This window comes from Diplotaxodon limnothrissa, linkage group LG3, assembly GCF_057381915.1.
Source record: "Diplotaxodon limnothrissa isolate DT_005_m linkage group LG3, D_limnothrissa_male_GT1.1, whole genome shotgun sequence".
NCBI lineage: Eukaryota > Metazoa > Chordata > Actinopteri > Cichliformes > Cichlidae > Diplotaxodon > Diplotaxodon limnothrissa.
In genome coordinates, this window is record NC_140598.1 from 53,401,405 (window position 1) to 53,420,262 (window position 18,858).

At 42.4% G+C, this 18,858-nt stretch overlaps 1 protein-coding gene across 3 annotated transcripts; it reads left to right on the forward strand.

The window, feature by feature from the left end:
- Positions 1 to 990: 990 nt before the first annotated feature.
- Positions 991 to 14,130, forward strand: slc16a13 (solute carrier family 16 member 13). Of its 3 annotated transcripts, none has more exons than XM_085350890.1 (7): positions 991 to 1,045; positions 6,846 to 7,262; positions 9,331 to 9,576; positions 9,830 to 9,973; positions 11,267 to 11,523; positions 11,705 to 12,233; positions 13,060 to 14,130. In XM_085350890.1, the coding sequence occupies exons 3-7, from the start codon at positions 9,348 to 9,350 to the stop codon at positions 13,311 to 13,313; spliced, it is 1,413 nt and encodes a 470-aa protein (XP_085207016.1). In that variant the 5' UTR covers positions 991 to 1,045; positions 6,846 to 7,262; positions 9,331 to 9,347; the 3' UTR covers positions 13,314 to 14,130. The 3 variants fall into 3 exon arrangements, with proteins under 3 accessions (XP_085207016.1, XP_085207015.1, XP_085207014.1); XM_085350889.1 differs by lacking the exon at positions 991 to 1,045 and adding an exon at positions 2,507 to 3,003; XM_085350888.1 differs by lacking the exons at positions 991 to 1,045; positions 6,846 to 7,262 and having other exon boundaries at positions 9,223 to 9,576.
- The last annotated feature ends 4,728 nt before the right edge of the window (positions 14,131 to 18,858 follow it).

The window sequence follows — 18,858 nt, forward strand, 5'->3', positions numbered from 1 at the left end:
GCCAAAACCTCCTTCCATCAAACGAGGCTGGGTCTTCCAACATGACAATGACCCAAAACACACCGCCCGGGCAACAAAGGAGTGGCTCCGTAAGAAGCATTTGAAAGTCCTGGAGTGGCCTAGCCAGTCTCCAGACCTCAACCCCATAGAAAATCTGTGGCGGGAGTTGAAAGTCCGTGTTGCTCGGCGACAGCCCCAAAACATCACTGCTCTCGAGAAGATCTGCATGGAGGAATGGGCCAAAATACCAGCTACTGTGTGTGCAAACCTGGTAAAGACCTATAGTAAACGTTTGACCTCTGTTATTGCCAACAAAGGTTATGTTACAAAGTATTGAGTTGTATTTTTGTTATTGACCAAATACTTATTTTCCACCCTGATTTACGAATAAATTCTTTACAAATCCTACCATGTGGATTCATGGATTTTTTTTTTTTTTCACATTCTGTCTCTCACAGTTGAAGTGTACCTCTGGTGCAAATTACTGACCTCTGTCATCATTTTAGGTGGGGGAACTTGCACACTCGGTGGCTGACTAAATACTTTTTTGCCCCACTGTATTTTGTTTTGGGGTTTGTTTGTTTTTTTTGCTTCTTTCTTGAAGTTGTGCATCTTCCAGGTTCTTAAAATCTCATCATCAACAAGCAGCTCTGAAAGGATATTAATCTAGATAATGACAGGAGAATAAAATTAGTCTTTAGTGCCCTACTGGGAAGTTTATTTAACTATTGTAGGAAAAAATTTAGCTCAAAAACTTTTGGATTTTTATAAAATCTGAAGTGGTCTGAAATTCCACTTCACTTAAAAAGACACAACGCATCTTATATTTATGTAAACCTAGTGATAAGACTTGTTTTTTCAGATAAGATTCATCTTGTTTTCATGGCAGTATGCGCGTGAGGACTGCGCACGCGCACCGGTTGTAAATTTCCTGAGTGTACTCGTGGGTGGACTACAGAGCCTTATTGTGTAATTTAACTGTTTACAAAAGTGAAACTGGAGACCGTGGACCACGAGGTGGTCCGGGGAAAAGAATGCACCGGGGGTGAGTTGTAGTGATGGGCAGATGAAGCCCCATGAAGCACTGAAGCTTTTCATCCAATTGGTTCACCCCAACGCGAAGCTTCATGAAGCTTCATTTGCTCTAGCAGGACACCTACTGGACGTAAAAATAATAGCTGGCATGAATTTGAAGAGTGTGGCATTTTGCACACAGCCTGTAAATGTCAACAACAAAAGGAGTGTGTAAAACATGTATATTGTAGTGATGGCAGTATACTGTGTATATTTATACTGGCAGTATGGAAAATGATTATTTGGAAATGCTTGAAATGGAAATGATCATTTACTGTGAGGTGAGGTGTGGTTGGGGTGTGGACAGTGGTTGTGCTTTTGTAACGTTGAGGTATGGACAGCAGTCCTGCCTGTTCACATTTTATTCTGTAAAAACTAAATTTTCACTGCTTTTACGTCCTTTTTAGTGGGGAGAACATAGCTGGGATTTAATGATTTAACAAATCTTTTGAATCCTTTGTCCTCCACAATGCTAAATGGCTGGGAGTCCTCAATCACCATGCTGACCAGGTCTTCATCTATTTGAGATTGTTCTCCTGAGGAAAGACAATAAAGACAAAGCACAAATATAAATATCACACACGTAACTTATAACAGTTGTATAATATTGTTATATCATTTAGTAACATTACTGCATCCTATATTATCATTGCATTTGATGGCTCACCTGGTCTTGCTCCACGATCGGTGTCCCCCTTATTCTCATGCAAAGCTCTGCAGTGCCTAAGCATGGATGAGGTGTTGCTGTTATATCCCAGCTCCCTGGCACATAGCAAACACTTCACCTTGTACAAAAGTCAAGACAGCTCAACATAAATTGTATTGCACCATCAGTATCATGGAAATACATCTTCTGTAGAAATTTACATACCTTGTTGGGAGGAATAAGATCAAAATGTTCCCACACAGGGGAGGACATCCTCCTCTTCTTAGCTGGCTCCATTCTCTCCTGACTTTCCTCACTCTCATAAACCTCCAAACGGTCTCCAAACTCTCACTAACCGCAACTCTCCATCAAACACCCACATTTTGATTGAAGTCTGAGGGGTTTATATCGCTGTCATAGCTCGCGGCAAAGTTCGAACCACTTCATGAACCAGTCACGTGGTACAGCCGGGCAGCGAGGCTTCGGACGTCATCATTTTCAGCTCCTCCCATAAATGAAGCAAGCCTCGATACGCGCTTCGCGGAAACGCCCCCTCCATTACTCGACACACGCTCCGAAGCCTCGATACAGAACGTCCCATCACTAGTGAGTTGTGTCGCCGTGAGCAGCGCAGTGAGGCTTTGCTCAGCTGTTTACAGTTAATCGGTCAGCCGGCTTTTTCACTCTCACTCCGCTAGAAAAGGTGAAGTTCTCACAGTGAACGCTGTCATACCTCTGCTCACGCGCACACGTTAATAATGACGTCACTTGAGACCTCTGACTTGCGCTTGAAACACATTTTCAAATAGTTTAGCTGGAAAACATGAAAAGCAGTTATTTTTGTGTCGCCTCGGACAGCCAGTGCGCACGCGCCAAATGCGTCGACGTCAAGTGCATGTGATAATGATTGGGGAGAAGGCACGTGCACAATGTCCACCGCGCGGTCGTCCACCTGTTCGAGTGTAGCCGGCAAAACATTTAGCTTTCGTTTGAAGTTTGTGTGAAATGTATCTCCGAGTCTGTGAATCAGCCTTTAAAATAACCAGTTAGTGTTAGTCACCACAGGCAACTCGGACAGACATGGACTTCTTTCTTTATAGGAAATAAACCCAGCTTCATTACAGCGAGCTGTCGGGGTTATCTGCGTTAACAGAACCCTCGTACAAGCTGCTGACAACTTTGTAGGCTGTAGGAAACGAATGGTGGACATAGCAGCTGGTCCTGTTTAAGTGTCTGCTGTCCCCCTTTTATCTAACTCTGCCGGACTGCTTCTTCTTCTGCAGGTAAAACTCAAAGTGTACATTTTGTTATGGTGAAGCAGACAAGCAGTGGGTCAAAGTTGTATTTGTTGAGAATGACATTTTACTTTTAGTTTCATGATGGCTTTAAGTCTTAAGTCTTTGAGCTCATGTGTGTTAGCAGCAAATTCCTGTGATTCCTTCTGCTGAGCAGTGAGTAACATTAGGTTATGGGTGGATTTGGTGGTTTAACTTTCTGATGCTTTGACTCATTTGTAACTTATTGCTTGGATGTTGCTCAGCCGGACAGTCTGCACTATTATTGTCTGACTCCAGTATGGTGTGTTATAATTACATGCATGCAAGGAAAAGCCATAACATACATATTTATACATAAGGTAAATATTTGTAAGGTAAGACTCCAGCACCTGTGTTACCTGGGGCAGTCAAGAGAAGGTATTTGAGGAGCACCAGCCTCAAAGAGATGAGACTGGTGGTGAGAGGCCAGCTCAGCAATATGAATGAGCTCGAATCCATTGGTACAAATTCCAGCACGATAAATCTACGAGTAAGATGGAGAGGGGATTGCAGTCAGGGATGAAACTCTGGATGAAACTCATAATCTTCTCTTTAATGTTTTTCTTTCTTAATCACATTAAATTGATGGATATACACATCAAAACCTTAAATCTAATCAACATAGACATATTTACATATTTACTCATCAACATACACCACCAAACAATTCACAATATAACATATACCCTTGCAAACATTTATGGACCCAACAATGTGGACCTATCCTTGTTTCATAGCTTTTTCTCTTTTATTAAGATAATTGTTTATAAATGACTCGACAATTACTACAATAGATGGATATCTTAATACACTTTTCACCCCTAAAATATATTCATATTCCAATAGCAACTCCAGATTCTGACATTCAACATATATAATAAACCATTATATGAACTCTTACGGACTTGATGATAGTTGGAGAATAAATAATCCCACATCTAGACAGTAAACATATTACCCCTCGCAGTCCACCTGTCTCGTACACCTCTACCTCACGATGGGAGTAATTTCAGGTAACGTGTATTAGAGTCTTAAACCACCAGTTTTAGCCCGCTTTAGCTCCTGTTTTTTGGCACATCCAGTGAAAAGCATCGGTACACAGCTGTAGCACTTTCAACTTTAACTTACAGTTAGGGTTAGCTGGGTGTCACAATGTTACGGTAAAAATGTTAAAAATACTTAATTCAGACCTAGCAGTCATAATTAAACTCACTTTTTAAAGAAAGATGACTTCTGCACATCGTGCAGAAACAAGATTCCGTTCAGTTCAGTTCTGCTTTATTTATACAGCACCAAGTCACAACAACGGTTATCCCAAGGTGCTTTATTTTGAATGTAAAGACCCTACAACAATACAGAGAAAACCCCAACAATCAGATGATCCCCTATGAGCAAGCACTTGGCGACAGTAGGAAGGAAAAAAAACCCTTAAAAAGGAAGAAACCTCCCACAGAACGAGGCTCAAGGAGGGACACCCATCTGCTTTGCTTTTCTGGGCGTGAGGGGAGGGAGGCGGAACAAAACCATGCTGTGGAAGAGAGCCAGAGATGAATAATAATTCACAAAAAGACAAAATACAAGTCAGAATGACTCAGACACAGGTAAATGTTCAAAATGAACACGCTGCACTGCTGAACTCATTTCAAGCCGTGTGACAAAAAGCACAAAACTGCATCTGAGACGTGACATCACAGACGAGCAGCAGGTGTATTTCAGGCGTGAGTCACTCACACAGGTGCAACTACACTCTTGTTACGCTGCAGAGTGTAGTTGTTTTCAGTTATTGCTGCTTCTATGCATGCCATGAGCTAACTGTCCCCCCTCACTACACCGTCACCAACAGATCTGCTTTAAGTTTGGTGCGTCAAGATGTTTTGTACACACACCGTGTACTGCATACATCAGTGGTATTATTTTGTACTATTTACCTTGTGCACTTTGCCAGTGTTCTTCTACTCGTGTTGTGGTGTTCACGCTCATTTGATATGATAGTGCATCCACCCAGTTTCCCGCACTCATCAGAGGAAGAGCGCAAAAAATTGATTTTTGTTTTCCAAGTCAGGTGATGGGTCAGAGAAACATTTTTATTTCACATTTACAATATGTTAAGTTGTGTCTCCCATCTGCGGAGCCTGAGGTTGTCTTACAGCTTTGTAACTTTCTGATGCTTTGACTCATTTGTAACTTATTGCTCGGATGTTGCTCAGCCGGACAGTCTGCACTATTATTGTCTGACTCCAGTATGGTGTGTTATAATTACATGCATGCAAGGAAAAGCCATAACATACATATTTATACATAAGGTAAATATTTGTAAGGTAAGACTCCAGCACCTGTGTTACCTGGGGCAGTCAAGAGAAGGTATTTGAGGAGCACCAGCCTCAAAGAGATGAGACTGGTGGTGAGAGGCCAGCTCAGCAATATGAATGAGCTCGAATCCATTGGTACAAATTCCAGCACGATAAATCTACGAGTAAGATGGAGAGGGGATTGCAGTCAGGGATGAAACTCTGGATGAAACTCATAATCTTCTCTTTAATGTTTTTCTTTCTTAATCACATTAAATTGATGGATATACACATCAAAACCTTAAATCTAATCAACATAGACATATTTACATATTTACTCATCAACATACACCACCAAACAATTCACAATATAACATATACCCTTGCAAACATTTATGGACCCAACAATGTGGACCTATCCTTGTTTCATAGCTTTTTCTCTTTTATTAAGATAATTGTTTATAAATGACTCGACAATTACTACAATAGATGGATATCTTAATACACTTTTCACCCCTAAAATATATTCATATTCCAATAGCAACTCCAGATTCTGACATTCAACATATATAATAAACCATTATATGAACTCTTACGGACTTGATGATAGTTGGAGAATAAATAATCCCACATCTAGACAGTAAACATATTACCCCCCCCCCCCCCCCCCCCCCCCCACCCATCAATCCAGGAACGTGATCATTGTGTGGAAGGTATTAACCCACAAAAAACACAATTTATCATTAAACAGCTTAAATACGACAGCTTCCAATATAGCAGTAAAGAAGGAGTCAGCATAAATGTGAAAATTAAACTGGAGAACCATTTCAGAATCCCCAAGACATCAACAACGTTTTCAAATCCTTCTATAATCAGTTATATAAACTAGATCCTAATCCAAACCAAAATTATATAGAACACTTCTCAAAAGAAAAGGATCGTTTTAATTTCTCCACTGAACAAGCTAATATAACAAGCTTTTATTATGACAACAAAAGAACAGGGCAGACATGTCAGTGATGGCCGATATGGGTGCTTCTGAGTTGGGGGGTGATTGGGATGTGCCCTGGGATATCAGCTCCCTACATGCCTTTTGTTGGCTTGCTCTGGGGCCGACAGTTTAAAGGGGATTCAAAAGGAAATCACAATTTAATAAAATTGCCCCTCCCCTTAATTCATGTATTTTTACTACTTATAGTAGTGTCATTACGAGGTATAATTATTATTTTCTGTTATTATTATTATTATCATCATCATCATCATCATAGACAATATTGCATTTCAGGGCATTTTTTTTATTTGTTTATTTTTGTTATTTCTTTAGCATATATAGTTTATATAGTTTTCATGACTATGAAATTATTTCATGTACCTTTTTTTTTTTTTTAATCAACACATACTTTACTGTGCATAGTTAACGGAGTACACTGGACTCAGTTTAATAATATTTTCACACAGTTTGCTTATCTTTTTGTCTGTTGACCTGTCCTTACTGGTCTTGTTTACCTCACACAAAAAAAGGATGACTGCTCCCCAAGGTTACTTGCTTCAAAAGTGTCTCAGGTGCCTAAAGACAGACCATGATGAGGAACATAGAAGCTCAAGCTCCCGCATGAAGTGCGAAAGGGCGTAAAGGATGGCACAGAGGCTCTTATCGTGTCAGCACAAGTGTCCCTAAACACCAAATCCACAGTGGGAGAAGTCTGCCACAGCCGACAGGGCCCAAGCTGCAGACTGCCACGGTGAGAGAAACCACTAAAGCTGGTTGAGAACAGCAGGGCTCCTGTGGGACTGACAGTTCCAGGCAGACGAGCAGCTGCCGGTAAACCAACCATATAACCATAGCGGTGTGTGACAAGGAACAGAAAACCACAGTTGTGATAGCCTGGCAATCCCCAGTGGACGGCAACATCAAGAAGAAAGAGCACATAAGGCAAGGCAAGTTTATTTATATAGCACAATTCAACAACAAGGTGATTCAAAGTGCTTTACAGAGACATTAAAAAACAAAAACAAATAAAAAGCATGATTTAAAATTGATTTAAAAAAAACAGTAGTTTAGGTCTGCATCCATCACTACACCCAAAGTTCTCACCTGGTTTGTGGTTTTTAGGTGTATAGATTGAAGTTCTCTGGTGACCTGTAATCGTTTTTCTTTGGCGCCAAAGACTATTACCTCAGTTTTGTTTTTGTTTAGCTGGAGAAAATTGTGGCACAACCAGTCATTAATTTCCTCAATGCATTTACCAAGAGCCTGTACAGGGCCTTGGTCTCCTGGTGACATTGTGATATATACTTGTGTGTCATCTGCATAGCTATGATAGTTTATGTTGTTCTTTATAATCTGTACCAGTGGGAGCATCTAAATGTTAAACAGAAGGGGTCCCAAGATGGAACCTTGGGGAACTCCACATGTGATACTTGTCTGCTCAGTTACCTATTGATACAAAGTATTTCCTGTTTTCTAAGTATGTTTTGAACCAGTTTAGTACAGTTCCTGAAAGACCTGCCCAGTTCTCCAGTCGTTTGAGTAATATGTTGTGGTCAACTGTATCAAATGCTGCACTGAGATCCAGTAAAACTAAGACTGACATTTTTCCACTGTCTGTATTCAGACATATGTCATTAAACACTTTGGTCAGAGAGGTTTCAGTGCTGTGGTTCTGTCTAAAACCTGACTGGAAGGCATCGTAGCAGTTGTTCTGTTTTAAGAAGTAATTGAGCTGTTGAGAAACTGCTTTTTCAATGATCTTACTTAAAAATGGGAGATTTGAGATCGGCCTGTAGTTGTTCATTTGTGTCTTGTCAAGATTGTCCTTTTTCAGTATAGGTTTGATTACAGCAGTTTTTAGTGATTCTGGAAACACACCTGATAATAAAGAAAAGTTGACGATCTGTAACAGGTCTGACTCTAAAGTCTTTGAGACCTTTTTGAAAAAACTTGTTGGCAGGACATCTAAACAGCAAGAGGAGGAGTTCAGTAAAACAAAGGGCTGAAGAAACAGTTGGAGCAGATGTGGAAGGTAAAGTTGAAAAGGGTCCTAGTGATAATGGGAGCATTAGGAGCTGTAACCCAGAGTTGCAGCAGATTCCAGGAACAACATCTCGGCGTCAGAGCTCCATGTGGAAGAGTGCAGTCTTGGGGTGTGAAGGAGATTTTGCATATATATGTGTGAGCTGATGACTCACGTGGAAGAGGAAGTAGTTTTCAGGGAGATAAATGGCTGACAGCTGAACAGAAACCAGAAAAACGAAAGTGAAAATGTGGGAAATAACACATCATAGAAAGTCATTAACAGCATCACAATGGCTGTAGTGGCTCACAAGCTTTTCTTCATAAAGTTAAAGAGATACTGATACTTTACAGATATGTATTTACCCTTTTTAATACTCTGCAAGTTACCTTTTTATTCATTGTGTTTGACACTGCATCCATAGTGTGATGATTGTTTACAATACTTGTCACTAATCATGAATAAAAGCCTCTGTTTAACTTGTATGTAAATCTGGGTCAAAAGACTGTGCAGAATGAGTATTACCCATTTTATGACTTTTTATAGCTGTGAATGTTTAACGAGTATGACCCAGATTGAGGTCAGCTGATAAGTCAAAGTCAAACAAAACATCGTAATTTATGGTTAGAATAAATAAACAGAGCTGCTTTGTAAATCATTCATAATTTATAAAGAGATGCAACACCGTTAAACTCTGAGTTATGTTGACACACTCAGACTTGCACCATGTTCCCCTCTGGCAGTGAAATATGATTTATCATTGATCAAAACCAGTGAGCGTGTAAATATTTGATCAGAGCTGATGTATGAACACTTCAGCGGTTACTGTCACCTCTCACCTATATTTTCTTGTCAAATGAAGACCTGCAGCTGAGTCAACCAGACCATTTATTGGCCTGTGGGAAGTTAATCAATTATGGCTTTTGAGAATCACAGACAGGATCTGAGACTTGTTCTGCACTCATTCATTGTTCTCCTCACCTGCATTTCAGATAACTCTCCTTTGGAAATGACCAACATAAAGTCCAAATCGCAGAGCCAGAGCGATGAGGCCGAGGGCCCGGATGGAGGCTGGGGCTGGGTGCTGGTTGTCGCCATGTTTGTCAGCTCAAGCCTCGTGTTCGGCCTGATGCGGAGCCTGGGCATCTTCTTTGTGGAGTTCGTTCAGTACTTCGAGGAGAGCGCCCAGGCCATCTCCTGGATCTCGTCCACCGGCCTGGCAGCTCAGCAGTTCTTCAGTGAGTCATTGATGTTTGTGGAAGTGTGAGTGTGCAGTTTGTAGTATTACAGGTGACAACTGTACAGTAATTATTTTTCTTTCTTAATGCATTAAAACACTTATGGTGAGACTAAAGGGTAAATACAGACTACTACAGGATGCATATGTGACCCTGTTTGGATTAAGGTCTTTCAACCTTAAATCTTCTAAAGGGGGGAAAAGGTTGATATAGTTATAAATAAATGATGTAAATGTGTTTGCTTGTTCTGCAGGTCCACTGGCCGCTGCACTGTGTAATGCTTACAATCCCAGAGTGGTGGTGATGACGGGAGGCTTTCTGGCCGGGCTCGGCCTCACACTTGCCTCGCAGTCCACCTGTCTCGTACACCTCTACCTCACGATGGGAGTAATTTCAGGTAACGTGTATTAGAGTCTTAAACCACCAGTTTTAGCCCGCTTTAGCTCCTGTTTTTTGGCACATCCAGTGAAAAGCATCGGTACACAGCTGTAGCACTTTCAACTTTAACTTACAGTTAGGGTTAGCTGGGTGTCACAATGTTACGGTAAAAATGTTAAAAATACTTAATTCAGTGCCAGCAGTCATAATTAAACTCACTTTTTAAAGAAAGATGACTTCTGCACATCGTGCAGAAACAAGATTCCGTTCAGTTCAGTTCTGCTTTATTTATACAGCACCAAGTCACAACAACGGTTATCCCAAGGTGCTTTATTTTGAATGTAAAGACCCTACAACAATACAGAGAAAACCCCAACAATCAGATGATCCCCTATGAGCAAGCACTTGGCGACAGTAGGAAGGAAAAAAAACCCTTAAAAAGGAAGAAACCTCCCACAGAACGAGGCTCAAGGAGGGACACCCATCTGCTTTGCTTTTCTGGGCGTGAGGGGAGGGAGGCGGAACAAAACCATGCTGTGGAAGAGAGCCAGAGATGAATAATAATTCACAAAAAGACAAAATACAAGTCAGAATGACTCAGACACAGGTAAATGTTCAAAATGAACACGCTGCACTGCTGAACTCATTTCAAGCCGTGTGACAAAAAGCACAAAACTGCATCTGAGACGTGACATCACAGACGAGCAGCAGGTGTATTTCAGGCGTGAGTCACTCACACAGGTGGAATCTACACTCTTGTTACGCTGCAGAGTGTAGTTGTTTTCAGTTATTGCTGCTTCTATGCATGCCATGAGCTAACTGTCCCCCCTCACTACACCGTCACCAAGAGATCTGCTTTAAGTTTCGTGCGTCAAGATGTTTTGTACACACACCGTGTACTGCATACATCAGTGGTATTATTTTGTACTATTTACCTTGTGCACTTTGCCAGTGTTCTTCTACTCGTGTTGTGGTGTTCACGCTCATTTGATATGATAGTGCATCCACCCAGTTTCCCGTACTCATCAGAGGAAGAGCGCAAAAAATTGATTTTTGTTTTCCAAGTCAGGTGATGGGTCAGAGAAACATTTTTATTTCACATTTACAATATGTTAAGTTGTGTCTCCCATCTGCGGAGCCTGAGGTTGTCTTACAGCTTTGTAACATTTACTGACCGAAAGTAGGATTTTCTTTTCTTTTTCTTTTTTTTTCCAGGGTTTAAAGAGGGTTTTAACAGTTAACCGATTAACTCGTAAAGTAGTGAACTGCTCGCTTGCCTCTCATGGTGTACTTTGCTCGCTTTGTGCTCCAGGTTTTGGATGGGGGATGGTCTTCACTCCCATGGTGGCCACAGTCATGGCTAATTTCACTCGCCGGCGTGCCCTGGCTCTGGGACTGGGGTTCTCCAGCATCGGCCTCTCCTCCTTCGCTTTCAACCCGCTCTTTCAGCTGCTGGTGGAGACGTACGCCTGGCGAGGGGCCCTGCTGATCCTGGGGGCTCTCAGCCTCAACATTGTACCCTGCGGGGCGCTGATCCGTCCGCAGCGGCGCTCTAAAGCACCGGCAAAGGTAGAACAGAAGGAGGAGCAAGGCAGTGGTCTGGTTTAAGTAAAAATGTCTCTCTCAGAGAGGAATATCATAATGTTCTCTGTCATAACCATCAGGACAGAAGAGTAAAGTTTCTTGCTCACTGACTTTGGAGCGATATGTAAAGATAAAGCTCAGACTTTCCTTGTTTCCTCTCCTGCAGGTGGATTCAGAGACAAAGTCATGTGCGTCCATGCTGCGGCGCATCGCCTCTTACCTGGAGCTGTCCCTGCTGACTGAGAGGCCCTATCTCACTTACACTTTGGGCGTTACTCTGTTTAACGTCGGCTACTTCGTGCCTTACTTCCACCTGGTGGCCCACAGTCGCCAAGTTGGCTTCTCAGAGTACCAAGCTGCCTTCGTTATGTCAGCTGCAGGTGCTTCGGACATTTTGGGGCGCGTAGTGTCGGGCTGGTTCTCCGACCTGGGCCACTTTCGGGTTGTTCATTTACTGACCTTGTGGACAGGCCTAGCAGGAGTGTTTATCATGCTGCTGCCAGTGAGCTCCATGTCTGGCTCCTACGCCGCTCTGATGGTGATCAGCCTGCTTTATGGCTTCTGCTCTGGGGCTTTGACCTCCGTTGTTTTTGCAGTGGTGCCCATGATTGTGGGCGTGGAGCGCACGATGGGGGCACTCGGACTGCTGCAGCTCATCGAGAGTGGTGCTGGACTTCTGGGGACTCCTTTGTCAGGTAGGTGTGCGTTAAAGCTGCTGAGATAAAGCCAGCTTATAACAAAAATGACTCCATTGTAGCTTTAGTTTGAAAAGAATCTATCTAAAGTGACCTAAATCAGCCCAAAATACAACACACTGAATGTGGTGCTGTCATAAGCTTGGATAACTGCTCTTATAAAAGGCAGACACCTTGTCTGCACACCTGCTACTTTTTAGATCACTTTGTGGCATTTTACTGTTAACCTCAAACCTGTGCAGAGAGCAAAAATCAAGTTTTGTGAAGCCGATCCGACTTTCACTTTTAAAAATCATCACTGGACGTGCGAGCTGCGTCACCTCAGTTTTTGGTTAGTGTCACCAGAATCATTCTTTCTCCACATTCAACCCAAAGCAGAAAGCTTTGACAATAAAAAATGAGCTGTCAGTAACTGATTGACCTGTTTCTGTTTTATGTTAATTTCAAAGCATGTAAAAAAGAGTTTAACACAAAAATGAACCCTTTTACAGATCAAATGTCTGATCTTAGGTTTCCTGCCACATTTTTTCCACTTTAACTGTCTGCACTGTTAGAGGTCACTGGATTCAAGGTAGCAAAATGAATGAGCTGTTCAGAAGCTCTTATTTTACCCTACAAGGCTTCTTTTTTACTAGTATTCAATGATTAAACGTGTGATTTTGCAGAGCTTTATCAGGGCTTCATATTTTTTTAAACACTGCAGTGTTTTCCTTTAATCGACATGAGGCCGATATTGTGCACTTCAGTTTATCCCTCAGTCTTTCATCATCTCATTCTCAGTTTTACGGTTTCTTACATTTCAAGTAATATCCAGGTTTTCTTTCAGGATTCCTGAAGGACGTCACAGGAAACTACATCGCCTCCTTCATGGTGGCCGGCTCCTTCCTCGTCCTCGGTATGCTGACCATGACCACCCTGCCTCGCTTTTTCTCCTGTACTGATCCACCGCCTCCTCAAAGACGTTCCCTCGATGCCAAAGAGAAAGTTTTGGATTTAGAGCTGGAGCAGATGAATAGTTCGCCCTCTGACAAAAAACACACAGTGGAGTCGAATGATCCAGCAAACCCAAAACTGTGTTAGTAGATAGAGCCTTGCACATTCTGAGCACACAATCAAATTGCATCCTGTTGCACACCTCCGTGAGCAACGATGTATTCATGTCATACCTCAGAGACTCAGTGAAAGATGAAGCTTCCTGTGAAACTCGTAGCAGCTATAAGGGAGCGGCGAGCTCCTCCCTCTGTTACAAATACGAACCTCAGTTTAACGCTGGAGCCAGAACCTTCTGCCTTAAAGAAAACTGGACATTTTTTTAAAAATTCACGTGACTGTTTTTGACATGTGACATGCAAAGTGAGGTGCTGTTGTTTTTTAATTAATCAATTTTTATTATTATTTTTTTTGTTCATGTGAACATGAAACCTGAGTCTGACTTTTCTGCCGAAGACTGGCCAGGATCTTTTATATTTGCACACACATTCTTTGAATGTGGCACAGCTCGAAAATTAAGCAAATGCTTGATCATCACAGCTCAGTTGAGTAACAACTCAGTTAAACTTCAGGGACGTCGGTCCGTGCTGTCAAGAAGCATCCATGAGTCCATTTCACCTGCTTTAATACAAATGAAATCATGCTCTCATTTTCCCTCCTGACCTGCTCGTGTCATTGTTGGTAGAACGAGTGTGCAACTGCAGCCAGTTCAGCTTCCACAGGTTTGCAGAGTCCCCCAGCACAGTCTGAAGGGAGATACCAGGAGACATGCTGTTACTTGAGGAGAGCTGAAGGCGAGCACTGCCAGAGCTACAAAAATGACCTAATGTATGATAAGGACCGAAGCAAAAAGCAACACTAGAGAAAAGTCAGGAGGGAGCGAGCAGTGGTCCTTTTTTTTTTTTTTTTTTTTTTTTTTTAATGGGGTTGTTTCCTCTGCAGAGCATCTGTCGTCACTTTGGTTTACGTTAGAGCAGGTGAAGGGATTCAGTGGTTTCTCCTTCCTCTGGACAAATAGATACACCTGAACTTTACCTGAATTCGTGTTAGACACCGATGGTCGAGTGCTCTCCTCATTTATTATTTTGGTGTAGATACCCTCCATAAAGTGAGTCACTTTTTTAAATTTTGCACCATCAATTCATACACTTTTACTAGCTTGGCATGACAGGACTAATGTGTGAAACGTTAGCTCTCTGACCTGATCTGCACGTGACAATGTTTTAATTCGGAGAAGCCCAGTGAATTGAGCTTAAAACCAGTGGCACACTGGTTTTGGTCGAGTTACTGACAGGTCCTGTGAAAGCTTTTTCAAGGTTATTATAGTTAATTAATACTAAACCTATGCATGGCAAAAACTTGCATCACTTCAGTCTGAGAAGCAGCCTCCACATTAAGGCTGGAGTCTAAAAATTATTCTGAAACTGATTTTGAAAAAACTAAAATAACATTTTTAAACAAGAAATTAAACAAAATAAATTTCAGCTCGTTGAATAGGATATGAAACTAATGTAAAAACGCTACAATACATGTGTTTTTTGGACTTTTTATATTCTTAACCCTGTCGTGCCAAGTGTATCACACATGAGCTGATGTATGAGTTTGTAACACTTCTATATCGTTGTCATCATCAACATTAAAAGCTTAATTAAATTGCACAGTAGATTTTTAACCTATAAGATGCAAAAAATCCCAAATGTAGCAACTATAGTACAAATTTTGTATTTAATTAAAGCGTTTCGTAAGGTTCAATAAGCTCTCGATTTTCAAAAAAATATAAGAATTTTCTAGCGACAGCAAACAACAAAGAGCAACATAATAATAGAGAAAACAAAGCACCATCACAATAAACTAGCTAGTCATAGATATCAATATTTACTAAATAATAAACGATATTGTGCAGCACGCAAGATAGACAGCGCACAGTGTGCTTTGAGGCAGCAGCCAAGAAAGCTTTAGTCCGCGTCTGTGAATACCCATGTGTGCATACCTGTGTGGATCAGCATGCTTGCATTCCAAAGGTTTCTCCATGTAATGATCTGCTAGGGAGTGTGGGGGGGCCACAGCCCCGTCCTCCAGGGTGTGAAGCGGGTATGGAGGAGATCAAAACTCCAGACATCCAGAGGCCCCCAGAACACAAGAGACCATGGAAGACCAACAGAGGGGCAGCCGCGCCACTGTTCCAGTAAGAGCTGAGGAGAGTCCCAGATGAGGGCTCGCCCAGCAGCCGCGGAGCAGAAGTCAGGGGGAGTTGCAGTGACGCGCCCGTGAGCTCCGCCGGCCCCCAGCTGTGCCTGAGTGACCGAGCCCCAGGCCGAGAGGCCGGGGGCACCCCACCTCCAAAGGGGCCCGAGCGAGCCCCAGGCCCCAGGCCCCGACAAGCGGCCGCCAAGGAGTGAGCCGGTGTGTACCCGGACGCCCACCCCCAGACACAAAGAACCACCAACACACCGACACCTGAGGGAGTCCGCCACCGGCAGGGGAAGTGGTGGTGGGTGGAGATAGGCCTCCAAACCTTGGAGGGCCTGAGGTGTCCCCAGAGAGGTGGCGTCTGATACCCAACCTGACATATAGACACAGACATACAGGCACACACAGACACAAACATCCATTCCCACCCTCATACTCTCATATGCACTCACTCCACACTCAACCAACGTGGAGACAGACATAAAGAGACGCTGTACACACAATCACACTCCCCAAGCGTACTCTACAAACCGGGTCTAGGTACCCTTGCCCCTGGAGGGGGGAATTGCACCCAGACCCAGGTGGTGTTACCCTTTTCCCTGCGGTGGGGAGAGGCAGACCACCCCGACTCCGCAGCAGCAGGGAGGCCCCACACCCCAGACCGCAGTCGGACGGCCAACTCCTCCTACTAGCCCTCCCGCTCCAGCAGGCCGCAGAGAATGGGGGTGGGAGAAGACTCCAAACCTCCCTCCACCCGCTCATTGTAGTGTTGATGCATATGTGTTCTAAGGTGCAATTAAAACCCAGGAGGGCATGGAGCTACCTGCCAAGGAACAGCAGGTAAGCGCATAGTCCCTCCTGCTAGCCCTCAATGACTAAGTGTATTTAAAATTGAGAGGTGGGCAACGACGTCAGGGGTGAGGTTTTTTTTTTTTTTTTTTTTTTTTTTTTTTTTTTCTCCATACAGGTGACCCAGGAGTTCTTTTTTTTTTTTTCCTCTCTCTTCCCCCCCCTTCTCACCGTCTCTTCTCCCCTTTGGTTTTCTTTCTTTCTCTCCCCCTCTTTCTCTCATTCATTCCCCCTGTCCTATTTATTTAAAAAAAAAAAAATGACAAAGGATGAACTGAAGCTCTGCCATCACGTAATGTCGCATACTGCTGTTTCTGATGTCATTTAAAAAAAAAAAAAAAAAAAAAAGAATTTTCTAGCGATTACTTTGTGGTTTAAGCTTTAAAGGGTTACATTTTTAAAGTTCTTCAGACATACAATATCTCACAATCATATGTGAGCCTCTGCTGGCTCAAAGATGAGGTAAACCACAGTGTCAGCTGGTCTGGGTAAAAGAATTTGTACTTTAGATGCTGACTGGTTATGATGCTTCAAATTTAAAGGCGTGTTAAACACACATACACGCTCCAAAATTAGGAGAACAAATTTAACGACTGCAGTGGCTGTTTTTCAGGTCTACGCTGATGGTGATTTACTGCTGCCTGCAAATGCCTGATTTATGGTTGTAATCTGTTGAAGCGGATGTTTGGATATAAAAACCGCAGCATGTCCTGTCCTGTTAACACTGACTTATTATGAGCTCGGCTAAATGAGCTACTCGTGGCGACTCTGAACCTCAGGAATTCCTCTTCCCACCGCTGCGTTTTGTTGCACAGCAGGAACACAAGACTGTGTTTTCTCAGTTGCGTTTTCCTGATGACACCGTCGCCTTTTTTCCTCGAGCACTTTGTACTTTGCTGACCGTAAACTAGAGCAGGCTTTGTAAACCAGACGTGTTTGGTTTGGAGAGCAGCTGGATGGTTGCCATGTTTGAAAGAAGAGCATGACTGGATCACTGTGACCTGCTGATCATTAGCACACTTACTTACTTTAAAGGTGTTGCAATGCAAAAAGCAGGTGGTCTGTGCTGAACAGCTTCTTCTTAGTGTTCTTCCTCAACTGTCTGTGACTCTGGAGTAAATTTACCTTGTCAGTTACCTGCAAACTGTCAGTGATTGTCTTCTTTATTATTATTTTTTAAAGCAAACGTATTTTCTTTCAGTTTATTTCAGTCTTTTCCTTATCAGACAGATCTTCACAGAGATTGTTTTCATCTAAAACGGCTGCAGGATGATGCTGCCCTCTGCTGGGCTTTTGACAGAGATACAAACCGTATTCTTCATCTTTAACCACCTAAGACCTGAACTCTTCCACAGCATGCATTTTTAATTTCTCTTTGATATTTGGGCTGATTGGGACCTGATGAATGTAAAAACAAAGAATTACCAGATTTTTTTTTAACCTAATTTTTGTTTCTAAGAAAAATGAGAGCCGCATATGAGGATATTTGTTTAAAATTTCGATAGAACAGTAGCAGTATAATGTCCTTGTAAGTGGATATCAGGCCCTTGTAGAGCAACATTTAGTATTTTGGTCTAAATAACCCAAAATGTGATGTCCACATATGTGGACACCAGGTCCTAGGAGGTTAAAGGGAACCTCTTATGCTTTTCTTTATTTTCTCTCATATACTGTCACAATGTTGTGTGCTTATATTAAAGATGGCTGCGTACTCGCTGCTAGTGCTGGGTCTGACTCCATTCTTCTCTCATTTATTCTTCTGTCCCATCACATCCCAAAGGCCCTGTACTGGATTGAGATCAGGTGAGTGTGGAGGATATTTGAGTAAATGATGCTCTGCTTGTCCAACGGGGCCCAAGAAAATATCCCCCACATTATTACACCACCGGCTTGACCATTTTTTTTGTGGATAGATCCATGCTTTCATGCTGCTAACACCACATTCTGACCCTGCCATCTGAACAATCTGTTCAGATTGACAACTGTTTCCGATCTTTTATTGTCCAGTTTTAGTGAGTCAGCTTCCTGTTCTTACTTGACGCGAGTGATATTTGATGTGGTCTTCTGCTGCCTCTGCTTCAGTTTTGGAAATGGTTTTCTGCATACTTTGGTTTTAACACGTTTATTTGAGCTACTGTTGCATTTCTATCAGCTTAAACCAGTCTGGCCATTCTCTTCTGACCTCAAATATCAACAAGACGTTTTCCACCAGAGAACTGCTGCTCACTGGATATTTCATCATTTTTTCCAGACCATTCTCTGTAAACCCTACAGATGGTCGTGTGGGGAAATCCCAGCAGATCAGTAGTTTCTGAAATGCTCTGACCAACAACCATAACACATTCAGTCACTTCAATCCTCTTCATTCTGATGCTCAGTTTGAACTTCAGCAGGTCACCTTTACCCTGTTTTACATCCTTAAATGCACTGAGATGCTGCCATATGATTGGCTGACTAGATATTTGTGCTAATAAGCAGTTGATCAGGTATACCTACTTAAGTAGCTGGTTACTGTCTATACACACTTCAGACTGCTCTATACACTCTGTTGCAGGCATGTTTTTTTTTTCTACTCTTGGTTTAATACAGTGGTTCT

Excerpts from the sequence above, each read along its gene's own strand:
- slc16a13 (XM_085350888.1), top strand. The coding sequence starts at position 9,255 with ATGGCTTTTGAGAATCACAGACAGGATCTGAGACTTGTTCTGCACTCA. Across the intron at positions 9,974-11,266 it reads CACGATGGGAGTAATTTCAG|GTTTTGGATGGGGGATGGTC; the intron begins GTAACGTGTATT and ends TTTGTGCTCCAG. Across the intron at positions 11,524-11,704 it reads GCTCTAAAGCACCGGCAAAG|GTGGATTCAGAGACAAAGTC; the intron begins GTAGAACAGAAG and ends CCTCTCCTGCAG.